This window comes from Poromitra crassiceps (assembly GCF_964638095.1).
Source record: "Poromitra crassiceps genome assembly, chromosome: 14".
NCBI classification, from domain to species: Eukaryota; Metazoa; Chordata; class Actinopteri; order Beryciformes; family Melamphaidae; genus Poromitra; species Poromitra crassiceps.
In genome coordinates, this window is record NC_139633.1 from 22,933,255 (window position 1) to 22,948,331 (window position 15,077).

A 15,077-nucleotide genomic window follows, 5' to 3' on the forward strand; every position below is an offset into this window, starting at 1 on the left:
TGATATTTTCCACATTATAGTATGAGAAAATACCACAATATAAAGATTTAACTGACTCTTTCTTGGACCTGTGTTTTAGGTGATTGAAAAGAACTCTGGTGGATGGTGGTATGTCCAGATAGGAGAGAAGGAGGGCTGGGCTCCCTGCTCCTATATTGATAAACGCAAAAAGCCCAATCTGAATCGTAGAACAAGCACTCTGAGCCGCCCGAAGGTTCCACCTCCAGCTCCACCCGTCAAGAAACAGGACTCAGTGGAGACCGCACCTCCCAGCAGCCCTGGGTCTGAGGCTCCAGAGTCCCCTGTGTCTCCTGGGAGGCCTGTGTATGAAGAACCAGAATATGATGTTCCTGCCATCGGCGATCTGGACCTGGAGTCTGAGTTTGCGTTTCTCAGGGGAGATGGTTCTTTAGTGGATGGGAAGTACGAGTTTGTTTCTTCAGAGAAGGGCTCTCATCTGTCTCCCAAGCCCTCCCCGGCTTCATCGCTCCACAGTGCCTCCTTCAAGATGGGCGAGTCATTCGAAGATGGCCATGAGGCTGAGGGGGAGGCAGAGGGAGATGAAGAGTGCATCTATGAGAATGACGGCTTCAGGGCCTTCAGAGAGACGCCAGAGAGGCAGTGCAGCAGGGACTCAAATTCATCCAAGACAAGTGTCCTGTCAGAAACTGGCAGGACTGCAAACTTAAAGCCAACATTAGGAGGAAGGAGACCTGCAGGGATCAAGCTCAAGATCGACTTGAGTGGGAGCCTATTTTCAGCCAAAGCTGAGGAGGCCTCCAGTCCTAAATCGGCCTCCGCTGAATCCACCCCAGATCTGTCCCAGCATTCCAGACCTAAGAAAGACCAAGAGGAGAACAAGGTATCCTCCCCCACCAAGTCCTCCACTAAACCAAAGCCAGTGGTGAGGCCTAAACCGCAGATGGCCAAGGCCTCCAGTGCAGAGAAGATGGACATCAGTACCCTGAGAAGGCAGTTACGGCCGACAGGGCAGCTAAAGAACGGCACCAAAACCAAAGGTGAGGACTCTGAGACAGCTTCAGTTGTTTCCTCTGAAGAGTCCTTCTCCTCTCAGAGCACGTCCGATCTCTCCTCCATCTATTCCAAGAGCAGTCGGGGAGACTCTGATCTGGAGGGCTGCAGCCTTTATCGCACCACAGATCCCTACGAGAAGGTCCAAGAGTCTGAGCTCAGCTTCCCTGCCGGAGTGGAGGTGGAAGTGCTGGAGAAGCAGGAGAGCGGCTGGTGGTACATCCGCTGGGGTGACACAGAGGGTTGGGCTCCAACGTACTACCTGGAGCCCGCCAGGCAACAAGATGACATGGCGGGGTCAGAGTCCGATGGCACCCCCACCAAACCGGGAAGCCTCAGCAAGTCCAACAGCCTGGAGAAGAATGAACAACGGGTACAGGCCTTGAACAACATCAATCAGAACCTGAAGAGGGCTACCCCACCCATCCCCTCCAAGCCACCGGGTGGGCTCTCCAAACCCAAAGGCCTGTTCAACGGTTCAATGAAGAAGAATAGCACTAAACAGCAGCAGGTCGTCAGACCCCAATCTGTATTCATATCAGCCCCCATCTTGGATGGACCCAGGCCAGTTGGCTCTCTCAGGAGAAATGAGTCTCTCAACTCCACTGACCACCCGCGCTCCAGCCCCACTGTGCGACGCAACGCCTCCTTCGGCACCGTGCCGCGCAGCCCAGCGCCAAACAACTTAGCACTACCCAACAGGAACAGATCTGGTACCGGCAGCTCGGAGTCTCTGGGCCACAGCTCTCAGAAGAACACCCTCCTTGTGTCCACAGTGAAACCAAAGCCCCACATCATCCACAACAACCTCAGAGAGGTATATGTCTCCATAGCAGATTACCACGGCGACGAGGAGACCATGGGATTTCCAGAGGGGACGAGTCTGGAGGTTCTCGAAAGAAACCCCAATGGCTGGTGGTACTGCAAAATTCTGGACAATGGCAGACCCAGGAAAGGATGGGTTCCATCAAATTACCTCGAGAAAAAGCACTAACACTCATGTTTGGAGCTGGCAGAACTCTGTACATGCGTGTAAGGACTACTTAACAGACACATTTATTTTGTGAAAAAGATTAACACTAAGATGTTACTGTAAGTAAGGATTTACAACTTAACCGGTACCTGTGCCAACCTGAGCAGCCAAAGTAAATAGTGACTTGAAAATGAAATGAGATATCCCGTCAAATGAATCAACATGATACAACACCTGAAACATTTGGAGCAATATTGGGATGTGGTGAGAGACAGACAGAACACCAGGAAGTGCAAGAATGATTTAGGGTTAAGTAGTTTGCTATGCTATTCTTCAATGATTACCTTTAACTTGAAATAACATATCTGAAAGTGATTGAATCAGTTGGTGTTCAAACCTTGAGCATTTTTTACAAGTTTATTATTATATATTTTTTAATTTTAAGCATTTTAAAGCTTATTGCATGTTTGAAACGATTCAATTATCCTGACAATGCCTTGGGCTGTTAAAAATAAAAATTTCCTCCCGTATTTTTAAGAAAGAAAAAAAAACTCAATCGTCACCAAAGCTGCTTTGTGTTAGTCTCATCTTGATATTGTCTATTTGCATGTTCTTTTTATATCCCTTTACCTGTATATGTCACCTTCATGTTAAATATTTTACCCATTTAATTTTGTAATATTATTTGCCTAATGAAACAATCCATGTGCATTTGTATGCAATATTTTCTGCCCTTAAATGTGTTGGGTAGGTGGGGGATCCCTGATGATTTCCCTGAAATATGTTCCCTAAGATGAAATTGTAATATTTTTTCCAATTTCAGAAACTATTGTCCAAATTCAGACTTCCCTAACTTCAGCAACCAACAATATTTATTCATTACTTAAAACATAAAAAATATGTTTCTTATTGTTACTTATTTTATTATTAATGAATTCAGATTTTGTTGACAACTGCAAAAACATTTCTAAAAATTACTCTGTTAATCTTGTTTAACTTTCAATTTCTGCTGGGCAGTAAATTTGACATAACTCTCTTTAACTGCAGTACTATTGGGAAGCTCACTATTGTTTTATGTTAACTGTGTGACCAATGATAACTCAAGTGCCAAATGAATGAATTAAATAAATGCACTTTTGCACAATCATTAGTGCATTCTTTTCTGCATTGTTCATAGCTAATGTTCACATCAAGTTTTGTTTTCTTGTCATTTGCAAGTGGAGCTACAGCAATGTTTGTATCTTGTATTATTGGCAAGACATCTCTCTGTCATCTAATTTTGATTGTTTGATTAAATCAAAACAGACTGCATCAAAACAATGATTATGCATGATCATTGTTTGAGTGAAATCATGTTAACCCTGGAAGAAAAAGTGGGAACTGCAATTAAGATAATGGAAACTACTTTCATACTGGCACCCATTTAGTATGAGACATGGGCTTCTTTTTGGCAAATATCGCCTGTAACAGAGATGGGAATAGGTCTGGTCTGTCTTATTTTATGCTTAGCAAAATTATGATAATGCCAAATCGGTTCAAAATCATGCAGTACAACTTAAGCATTCTTTCCAGCTGGTATTTTATGCAAATAAGTTAGATCACACTCTGTTTCCAAACTTCACTTTTGTGTTGTGTAACCAGAGAGTGCTGCTTTTTGCTTTGGCTTCCTCTTACAGCTTCTGCACAGTCGACTTTGGTTTAGATGGTTTTTTGTTCGGTGGTCACTGGCCAGCTTAACTTAGCATCAACTGACAGAGCAAAACTTTGGGTTGGAAATGTGGAGTGTCAGTCTATGCTGCTTTAGGCTTCAGCTATAATAAGAGTATCAGCAAGTCAAAACACCAGTGCAGTTTCCAGTGTCAGACAGTGTATTTTGCAAAAAAAAAAGTACAACCCACAGGATTTTCATGTGAACTATATGTTCCCATGGGCTGTTTCCTCTGTGGGTTTTGGTTTTCATCACGCTCTACTCCTCAGCTTAGATAGTAGAAGTAGAGTTATGAGTGTCTATTGATCATCTGTTGTTTGACATGTTTGTCTGTTGGTTGATAATAAACCACAGGAATAAGAGAGAGGAACAAAGAAGTACAACCTGTGCAGGTGAGATAAAGAAACCCCAAGAGGCTTGGAAATCCATCTTGCAGCAAAGATGGAGCTGGCGCCTGGCGTGTTGAAAGCCTGCAGAACTGATAACTTGATGTATTATCCGCATATTCTCCTCAGAAACAACATGCAGCCAAATAACTATTCATTTAAGACATATTTATCTTGCTCCTTTAGTATTGCACATCAGTGAAAGCATTTCTACACTTTGACTTTTTGTCCAAAGCTTTGAAGTAATCTCCTAAGGCCATGCAAAAATTGTTCATACCTCGTTGAAAGTAAATATTTTAGATAATGGCTATTAGTGGTTGAATTGCAAAGATGCACTGGCATCATTCTGGATATCTGCAAGGCCGTGGGAAGTGGGGGTGTTGAGGGTGCTATTGCACGTTTACAAATAAAAATAAAAATCATTTAAAAAAAGTTTAATTTAATTTTTGTTGGTTATGTTAATATTCTAACAATATTTTGACTTCAGTAAGTGGCTAATAATGGGTCTTAAATTTAAAGAAATTAATAATTTCAATCCTATTTTACGCCCCTCCCTTCACGCGAGACACATGCAACACGACACTTCCTGCCGAAAACCAAGGCGGGCAGCATTCAAGCGCGGCGCGCGCACACTGACAGTCTACTACAGCACAGTGAACGACAGAGCACACTCAGCACAGCACACACTACTCAGCACAAAGATGATGGCGTCGTCAAAAAAGCAGCAAAGGAGAATGTCTGACGTGAAGGTAGGGTAAATTACAATGGCGCTCCTAATTTACGAACGGTCTCTAGCCTGTTAGGACTCTTTCGGCTAGGCAATGGTAGCTATGCTACCCTAGAATAGTCCCGTCTCTGTACATAGACTTGCCTGCGACTCTGGCTCCAAGCTGTCTAAATCAGCGATACGGACGTATTTGCAAGTGTCAACATTTCAAAGACATATACTTGAGAAGAAGGGTTCATAGCTTCTTGACGTCGGGGTTAGAAAGCTTGACGCTGCTCATAAATGCCTCTTTTCATCCGAAGTCTGTGCTGGTGATATTATTTTTTACAGAGCTTTCGACCAGAGTGGCGCTGTTGAGCGGTGTGACGGCTGGGCTCTATAACCCGGAAAAAATAATATCACACCAGCGCTCGGAGTGCTATTTCGAACGCAGCTGGTGCAACAGGCTGCTATTGTTTGTACATTTCATGATAGAGTTAAATAGGCCTACATTCATTGCCAATACCCCGGGAGTTATTGCTTTCTTTTGCTTATAGTGGAAAAGTTGGACATTCCAGACAGACATGAAAACTTTCATCAGTGTTACTCCCGAGCGGAAGAACACGTTTGGAGTACTATCACTATCAGCATAAGGTAAGACCCATTTTTCATTCACTGCCACCATGCAGTATGTATAAAGCACATGAGCTGTAGCTGCAGTTTTCGTCCATTTGGTGACCGCGACGGTGACGCCAATACGCCATGTAAACAAACCACATATCAGCTCTGCACTCTCCTGGCAGAGGGCCCTCGTTCACACAGGACGCCGAACGTAAGCAGAACTGAAGCTTGAAGCAGGCACAAGCTGAACGTACGCCTTGTTGTTCACACAAGACGCCTTCTCTTTTCCTCTCAGCGCGCCTACTCTCGTGCCTTGAACCCGCCCACAACTCCGATTGACTTCATGCCTCACGGCTTCAGCGTCAAGCTTGGAAATTTGGCGTCAGTCCTGAGTGATCGCTTCGGCGTGGCGCGAGCGTGTCCTCGGCACGGTGTCAGCGTGGCACGCGCGCGGGTGGTGTGAACGGCTTCGCCTGGTAACAAGGATGCTGAAATGATACTTGTGGGTACAGCGTAGGTACAGCTTCGGTTGAGCGTTGCTTCGACAATATAATATCAAGATATTATGTTACGTTCACACAGGCCGCCGAACGTAAGCAGAACTGAAGCTTGAAGCAGGCACACACAAGCTGAACGTACGCCTTGTTGTTCACACAAGACGCTTTCTCTTTCCTCTCAGCTCCTCTCAACGCCTACTCTCGCACCTTGAACCCGCCCACAACTCCCATTGACTTCATGCCTCATGGCTTCACGGCTTCAACGTCAAGCTTGGGAATTCGGCGTCAGGCCTGAGCCCTCGTTCACACAGCACGCCGAAGCAACGCTCAACCTACGCTGTACCTACGCTGTACCCACAAGTTTCATTTCGCCGTCCTTGTTAACAGGCGAAGCCGTTCACACCACGCGCGCGCGTGCCACGCTGACGCCATGCCGAAGCCACGCTCACGCCACGCCGAAGCGATCACTCAGGCCTGACGCCGAATTTCCAAGCTTGACGCTGAAGCCGTGAAGCCGTGAGGCATGAAGTCATTGGAGTTGTGGGCGGGTTCAAGGCGCGAAAGTAGGCGCTGAGAGGAAAAGAGAAGGCGTCTTGTGTGAACAAGGCATACGTTCAGCTTGTGCCTGCTTCAAGCTTCAGTTCTGCTTACGTTCGGCGTCCTGTGTGAATGAGGGCTGAGTGACCGCTTCGGCGTGGCGTGACCGTGGCTTCGGCACGGCGTCAGCGTGGCACGCGCGCGGATGGTGTGAATGGCTTCGCCTGTTAACAAGGACGCCGAAATGAAACTTGTGGGTACAGCGTAGGTACAGCGTAGGTTGAGCGTTGCTTCGGCGTGCTGTGTGAACGTGGGTTATGTGGCTGTGCGCAAGGCGCACGGTAAGCTGCTTTGCGAGTATAGTGTCGGTGGTCGCTGTGTGGACGTTGTTTTATATCAAGTAAATGTGGTTGTTTTATGAGCCAGTGCCCAGCTGCTGTTGACCTGTTGTATGTGTATGTGTGCGTGTAGCCTACTGTTGATTTGCGGGTAAACGACACCGTCTGTTGCCGTTTTATCATCATTTATTATGTAAATCTGGTTCCATGAGACAGTACCCAACGTTAGGCTACGTGTGTGTACCGTATATTTTGATTTGCGAATTGCGAGTCAGTGGTCGCACCGTTTTTTGTTTTTTTTCCGCTGGGGGGGGTGGGGTGGGGGGCGTCGTCATCTCCACAGCACCCCCCACTTAAAACTAGTTTCCACGGCACTGGATATCTGACACTGACTGATTGTGTTGAGGTGTTTTGTGTGCTGTGGGAACTGAGGTGTCACAACTCTTTATTCCCACTGGAGGGCAGCAGCACCCAACAGCTCAGTGCAGACTGAGCACAGCATCACAACCTTCACCACCAGCTTCATCAACACACACATTAGATATTGCAGGAGTCACATCACTCAATTGATATTTTTGACGACTTACACCTTTTTCCTTCTCAGTGTAATTGGCCCTCGGCACGGCAAATCGTTCAGAGGGAAGAACTTTTACAGCCGACCGTAAACCCACCGCTTAAAGCCTGATGTCTCGTTAGCATTCAAAATCAATAGCACTGGGCCTTTCTTGAATACAAATCGGACACGCTAATAGAGAGCATGTATATTTGACCAAACGGCTGTCTTAGAAGAGATATCACAACACAACTCAAGCAAAAATCTGCCAGAAGTCCTTAAGCCTCTGTAAGGAAAGGCGGACATGCAGGTTCACTGAGAGGTCTGAGTGGAAAGTCTGGGTGTAGAACACAGACACCAGGGAGAGATATACTGTATTCCTGTCACTTCACAAACCCCTGGCTGTGTAGTCCCCTCTCACGTCCGCGGCCTGTCTGTTTCATGTCCACACGTCATGCCTCTATTTGTGCTGTTGGAGTGCAGCTTAAAACAGTGCTGCATTAAGCAGGGCCTGCAGGGCTAGTAAATAACAGATGATGTTCACTCTGGCCAGGTCTACATACCACGACTCTAAACACTTTCTCCCTGAGTTATAGCTGTTTACTAAAAGCTCTCGCCTTTGTTATTCATACGCTATGGTGGGATGTTACACAAGAAAACTACTGTGGAGAAAGAAGGATCTTGCTGAGTGTTAAGCATCTGAGAGATGACTACCTTTTTTGTTCTTTGACTATTGCCCAAATGTATGCATGTTCAATCATCAAACATCTCTACCTGGCTATAATGTAAAATATAGACATTGATGTTAGGTTTTAAGCGTAAGACAGAGTAAATAATTAAAGCCAGTGGTTTAGACTGTTCTTGAACTTTATTTTCAAGTCATGTTCATCTGAATAACATAATGAACACAATTAGCAAATTCTGATTATTATTTTTTGACAACTAATAGAAATGCTGTGCACAGGAAGCAGACATTAAGAGCCGGTTTTATTTTTCTTGTCCAAAACACACACAGTTCCATCTAACTTGCTTCACTTACTTGCTGGTTTTGTTTGGACTCGTAAATATTTGGTCACATTTGAGAAACGATCTCAAACAGGTTGTCAAGATTATGTCTATCTGGCACTATTCATAAAGGGCAAGATGGGACTTGAAGGAACACTCCGCAGATTTTCAACCAGCTTTATATCATTACAAAATCAGTAGTATATCTGAAAACTAAAGAGTTTTGTCATTCATTTAGTTTGACAGGTATTGAGAGTTGATTTGAGTTAAAGGATGGCTTTGCCGATTGTCAACCCACTTTGTATCATTATAATGTTGCTAATATATGCAGATGGGCAGTGTTTACCTTCGCTATAATATGTTTTCCACACGGAGAGCTCCCATTTCATCCTCTGGCAAAACGCTCCGCTGTAACGCGTTTTATGTCACACATAATTTTTATTTTTTAAGTATGCGCTGCGCACGCACATCCACAGAGAATCGCATGGAAGAGCCTTAACGAAGCTTAAAGACTTGCAGCTGGTGTTTCTGCAAGCAGGACAAATGGAGGATATTCTCCGTGTGGAAAACATATAGCGAAGGTAAACACTGCCCATCTGCTTATAGTAACGACTTTATGATACAAAGTGGGTTGATAATCGGCAAAGCCATCCTTTAAGTTGTGGACCAGTGATGTCATTCATGCTCAAATGACATCAGATATACTACTGATTTTGTATATCAAGCTGATTGAAAATAGGAGGAGTGTTCCTTTAAATGTGCAAAAGTAGGGAAAATATGATTTGGATACCAACGACTTAGGTAATTAGGTAAGCAATGCAATACCAACTTTACGCGTTATAATCCCACAATAATACCATATCTTATTGTGAAAATCAGCTAAAACAACCACAGTGCCTTACAGGGGAATAAACCTTGTAGTCTTTACCAATGCAACAATAAAACAAACAATACTTTTCTGACCTGGTACATATAAAACAAACGGCAATAATTCATTATAATAGCATTGACAAAATAAATAAATCTCATAATGTACAGTTATTATTACACTCATCATCATCAATATATATATTTTTTCTATCAAAGTGTTTCACAATGTTTAATTTCTGCAAGGTCATATTTGGTCAGGAAAAAACACAGGTAGAAATGTACTGTCAAAGGCTTCTCAAGAATCTCAAGCACAACCAAATTCCAGTATTATGCAATGCAGTGACAGAGTGGACGAGGCGATGTTTAGACATTTTATCACCTGGAGTGAAGAACTTCATACACTGATATCAAGCACACGGAAACGTCAGCTTCAAAATCAAACAGAAATAGCTTTGCACTGGTACTCAGGTTGTGTGCTTATTATAGCTTCTCCCATCTGAGACATGACAATCTAAGAGCGACTCGGAATGAAGGTGAGCCTCAAAGAGTCCTCTCGTTACAGAAGTGGTTTCCACAGTGTTTGTAGCCTAACTGACCAATGTAAGTCCAGACTCCTCTCTTGAAGGCACACAAGTATAGAAAGATGCCACTATGACACGAATGCTCTACTGCACAATTGTTCCTTGGCGAGATGATAAGCTCGCCTTCGACACCATGGGGGGAATCTATAATATATAATAATACAATTATCTTACAAATGACTGAGTAAAGTCTCAACACCTGAAAATGGCTTGGTTTCTTTCTTCTTCTTATTTTAAATTTTTTACAATTCAAAACGGTACATAATGCCTTAGGCAAGACGAAATGTCCAAGGAGTTTGCATCAACATTTTGCTGTAAGCAGCACTCGGCTCAGCAACTGATATTCAAATGTCAGTCGAACAATAACAAGCTACATCCTTGTCCCCGATTGCACATACCGTTTTATTTGTCTTTTTCCAAGCTGGCCCCATGTGACCTTTGCAAGTCGCACATTTTTACGGGCCGTCCTGCAGGGGGTTTTGATGGAGCCGGTGTGCCTGAGCAAAATGGTTCCTTCCCTTTGAATGCTGCTGAGCAGACGCACTACAAAGGTGCCCCTTCCTTCACTCGGTAGCATCTCTCTCTCCGTAAACATGCAATATCCTCTCTCCACCTCCTCTCTCTCTCTCTTTCTTTCCGTCTTCATTGATTTACTTCCTCATTCACCGTGTGACCTTCTATGGCGAGGATATTCACTCGTTTTACCCTCCACACAATCGCTCTTATCTGTGCACAGAAGCGCCGCGCGCCGTAGCGAGAGGAGATTCTGCAAAACACCTCAATTATCCCATAAAATATGGCTTCTTTAACGACTCGCCTTTAGCTCGATGCATTTGACTGTATCTTATTGCAAGAGAATGCACTTATATGAAACAAATGCATTTGGAAATCCTCACAATGGGACAATTTAGAAGCGCTCCAAGGCTGTTCTCTCCCCATGTGTCTTAACTGTATGAATACAACGACAAAAACTACAAAACCCCTTTGTTTCTCTGCTCAAACGCTTTCAGGCAGATTCACAGGAGGATTGATTCTCATTGTAAAACAGCACTTTGCGACCTGATGTCTTCTGACACGCGGCTGATGAAACCACAGATACTGTAGTTCTCCTCGCGTCCTCTGTGGCTCTGGACAGCTTCACTGCTGTGAAACGACCTAGCGGCGATGCTATCGCCCGCAGGATGGAGGGTTATTGTTCTGCAGTAAGTAAGACCGATGCCTCTCGTGGATTACACTTTCCTCTACAATAGATGCGGAGACCGCAGACAAGTCGCTGGACAATGGCGGGCCGAGCTGTGGCTTAGCGGTGCCAGGTCCAATCTGCAATTTGTACCACATGATTTTGCTCTTGATGAGCGGAACCATCTTTCTGAGGTACTCTGATGAATCTCATTGCTGGCTCCCTATGGAGACGTCACTGGTGGCTCTCCAAGGCTATGCAATATGCATTTGACATAAAATAGACATGATGTTATTTATGATTTATCCTGCTGTAGTGTACCTGAGCCAGATTTCACACACACAAACAAGCGGGGCTTTTAACGCTCTGCTAGGCCCATATAATGTCTTTGATGGCTGTAGCTGAACCATAAATCACATGTGCTGTGTCCGTATCTACACGTTCCTAAAGATGGCGTTTCACAACTTCCCTGACACGAAGAATCTGCATCATCTCCTCCACGCACTACGTACTCCGGTAGGTCTTGATGATGTCTTTGATTGTCCTCCTGCAGATGGGGCAGCAAGCGTTGGCCATCTTCTTGAGTTTGAGGCCGCAGGCGTAGCAGAGACACATGTGTCCGCAGGCGTACAGCACCGTGTCCACCACGTTCTCGTAGCAGATGGTGCACTCATCGCTCCAGGACGCCGAGCAGGACGGGAAGGTAGGGGAGTCCGGGTGGCTGGAGAATGGAGAGCCGGGGGTGGTACCTGAGATGGGGACAGATAGTGGAGATGTGTGAATGAGTGAGACAGAGATTGAGATAGTAAGTGACAGAGAGAGAGATATATCGAGAGAGAGAGCATGTCATGGTGGAGACAGATGTGTCCAAAGCAGAGGCGAATATGGAATAAAAATGACAGACCTGTGGAGGAAGTGAAGGCTGTGTGGTAGCTGGTGTTGAGGCTGGAGTTGAGGTTGATGTTGAGGTTGGGCTCTGAGTTGCCACTGCACAGCAGTGTGGGGGTGCTGGGTGTGCAGGACGGGGAGCTGGGGGCCGATGGCCCTCGGAGGTCCGGGTGCAGAGAGGAGCCTGTAGGGGCAGAAAAGACAATCAGCACTTACCAAAGATTCACTTTTGATTTCTTTTCTTTTTTTGGTCTGTTCTGTGTATAAACATGCAGGTCATCTATGAGTAAAGGTTTGTTTTCGTGTGCATTTTTCTTAATCCGTGATCTGAAAACACAGATGGGTCCCAGCTCGCAAAAAGCTATTGACTGATGCGAAAAACGCAGAAAATCAAACCTGTTCCGAAAACTTGAATGACGGACGAAAGTTTCGGAGTCGGTGTGTGACGAAAAATACGGACTTGGTGTGCAAGTGCAAGCCTTTAGGGCTGCAACTAATGATTATTTTAATTGTCGATAAATTATTTCGTCGATAAATCAGTGTTTCCCAAAGCCCAAGATCACGTCCTCAAATGTCTTGTTAAAGGTCCCAATTCGTGCAGCTGTAACCTCTTAAAAACGTGTGTCTCTGGTCCATAAAACATGATTCTGGATTAATTTGTCGAAAATATAGCAACCCCGTTTGTTGTGATGGAGTTGTCACTTCCTCATCTCGTTGCGTCCCAAGAATGGTCTGTTTCTATAATATATTCAGAACTAACAGTTCCCATTGGCCGCTGAGGGAGAGCCCGCCCCAGGCTCCCAGCGGCCAATCAGATTAGCGTCTGTGGACCAGCACGCTAGGTTGTGTCCACAACTAACGTATCGCTAACTTAACGGTTGCTACGCTAAAGAGGACATCTCAAAATGCCTAGACTTACCGAATGCACCTCCGCAGTTGCTGGATCACGTACAGTTGGTGTCGCTCCAGCTAGAAGTGTTAATTTTGTGGCTATAGACAAAATGGTGCAGATAGCTTGTGTGAGAGAGACGCGCGCAGTATGCTTGAGGACCATCGTGACGTCCCGATACCCCGTCTGGGGGAACAGAGCGTTTGGGGGCGTGGCTTGAAGGAGACTGCAGGGGGAAGCTGGATAGGGACAAATCCAACTGTGGCAGTTCTGAGCTTGTGACCACTCATTACAGGGAGGGATGACAGCAGTATATATGCATTTACAAGTAAAAACAGCTTTTGCACGGAATGGGACCTCCTTTATTGTCCCTGTGGGGAACTGCATCCTCTGCATTTGACCCATCCTCTACTAGGAACCTTCCTAGAACTATAGGAGCAGTGGGCAGACGCAGTGCAGCGCCCGGGGACCAACTCCAGTTCGATTGCCAGTGTCTTGGTCCGGGGGACTGACAGGAGTATTAACACTAACATACATGTCTTTGATGGTGGGAGGAAACTGGAGCACCTGTCCTGGCGGAACCCCACACGAACACGGGGAGAACATGCAAACCCCACACAGAAAGGACCTGGGATGGACCGGGCTTTGAACCCAGAACCTTCTTGCTGTGACCTGTGAGGCAACAGTGCTACCCACTGAGTCCCTGTTCTGTCCACAACCCAAAGATATTCAATTTTACTGTCATAGAGGAATAAAGAAAACAGAAAATATTCACATTTAAGAAGCTGGAATCAGATAATCTTTATTTTTACATTTCTTTTAAATAATCAAACCGATTAATCCATTATCAAAATAGTTAGCAATTCATTTAATAGTTGAGAACTAATTTATTAATCGGTTAATCATTGCAGCTCTCCTACTGTATGAGTTGCTATGGCCTGACTCAAGTGTGCAACAGAGCCAAATGTAACGCTTGTGTAACTGTAAAACTACGTTCCCCATGATCCTTCACAGTGTGTGCCGCTCTGAGCTGATAATTAGCACATGGAAGAGAGCGGATGTCTTGGCTCATCTCTCACTCTCTCTCTGTCTCAGTCTGTCCCTCTCGCCCACACACACGCGCACACACACACACACACACAGAATCGCACACACTCACAAAGTCTGTGCTATCTCCTTGCAGATGACTTGTGAGTCCACAGTGTGGGTGTCTGTGAGGACCCCCCCCACACACACACACACTCCCCCCCACCCTCTCTCTCTCTCTCATTTCGCCCATGGTCCCTCTGGGCATGGAAGAGAGCGTTCCTCATATTGGCAGCTCATCTCACTCCACAGAGGAGAAGACCTACTGTAGATGCCAGTTCAGTTCCACAGACACATTCTCATCTCGTCTGTCTGGCGAGCATAAAGCATTGTTGATGTTTACACATTGTCCTTCACCTGACCATGATGGAGATATTTGCTACGCTGTCTGGCCGGCTGCTAGCTTGGCACAAGCATCCGGCCGTGTGTCAAATTAATTCATACTGTTAGTTTACCTCCTACCCCCATTTTGTCAGTCATTTGCTCAGCAGACGTCCCTACAATGACAGCTCTTCACTTCCCTAATAGTGGCTTGACTTTGCTCACAAAGGTTAAATAAAGATGGTCAAACATATAAAATACAAATGAATGAACAAAATTTAAGAAAAGAAAACATATTTGTGGGGTTTATTGCTATGGCGAGAATATACACATTTTATGCATAATTCTAACAGGGCAAAATCTCAAAAAGTTTTGATAACAATTTGATCTGTTGAAGGTGGTTACTATTGTTTTGTATGGGGACCAATGTGTTTGTAGCCTAGCTATTTGCAGTGTGCATCCAGAAGTGTCCATATAATTGTGCATACAGTAGGATATATATACAGTACAAGACTACAAATAAATCCGTAGCACTATGTGACAGCCCAGCTGTTAGCAAACATCCTGGTCACCTCTAATAAGACAGAACAAAGAACCGTCATGCTTATTTACAGTGTGTGTCCATTCCTTTCAACTAACGTAGCTCTCACCTTCTCTCATGATATGAATTGACCGCTGGCTGTGGGAGCACAAATGCGTTTGGCTATGCAGGAGGCGGGGCTATGCAGGAGGCGGGACAGTGGGCCGGCCTGTACGAGGAACGAAGATCCCCAAAAATCCAGAGTGTCTCTGGTGGCTTCCAACAACACATGCTTATCAAACATGGAGATCAGTGTCACACCAACCTCACCAAGATCATCTTCTACTGCTATGTTGGCATCTGACACATTCTTGATTTATGACACC

The 15,077-nt window shown here is 45.1% G+C and overlaps 2 protein-coding genes across 2 annotated transcripts in view; one reads left to right on the forward strand and one right to left on the reverse strand.

The window, feature by feature from the left end:
• LOC310789307 (SH3 and PX domain-containing protein 2A-like) overlaps positions 1-3,223 on the forward strand; it is a 30,600-nt gene extending 27,377 nt beyond the window's left edge. The window contains exon 8 of the mRNA XM_083650920.1: positions 80-3,223. Coding sequence (XP_083507046.1) covers positions 80-2,026 — 1,947 coding nt within the window. The 3' untranslated portion in view covers positions 2,027-3,223. The remainder of the gene's footprint in view (positions 1-79) is intronic.
• Positions 3,224-8,287: 5,064 nt separating this feature from the next.
• LOC310788883 (E3 ubiquitin-protein ligase NEURL1-like) overlaps positions 8,288-15,077 on the reverse strand; it is a 39,329-nt gene continuing 32,539 nt past the window's right edge. The window contains exons 5-6 of the mRNA XM_083650462.1: positions 11,892-12,059; positions 8,288-11,736 (exon numbers count right to left, since the gene is read on the reverse strand). Of these exons, the coding sequence (XP_083506588.1) occupies positions 11,492-11,736; positions 11,892-12,059 (413 nt within the window). The 3' untranslated portion in view covers positions 8,288-11,491. The remainder of the gene's footprint in view (positions 11,737-11,891; positions 12,060-15,077) is intronic.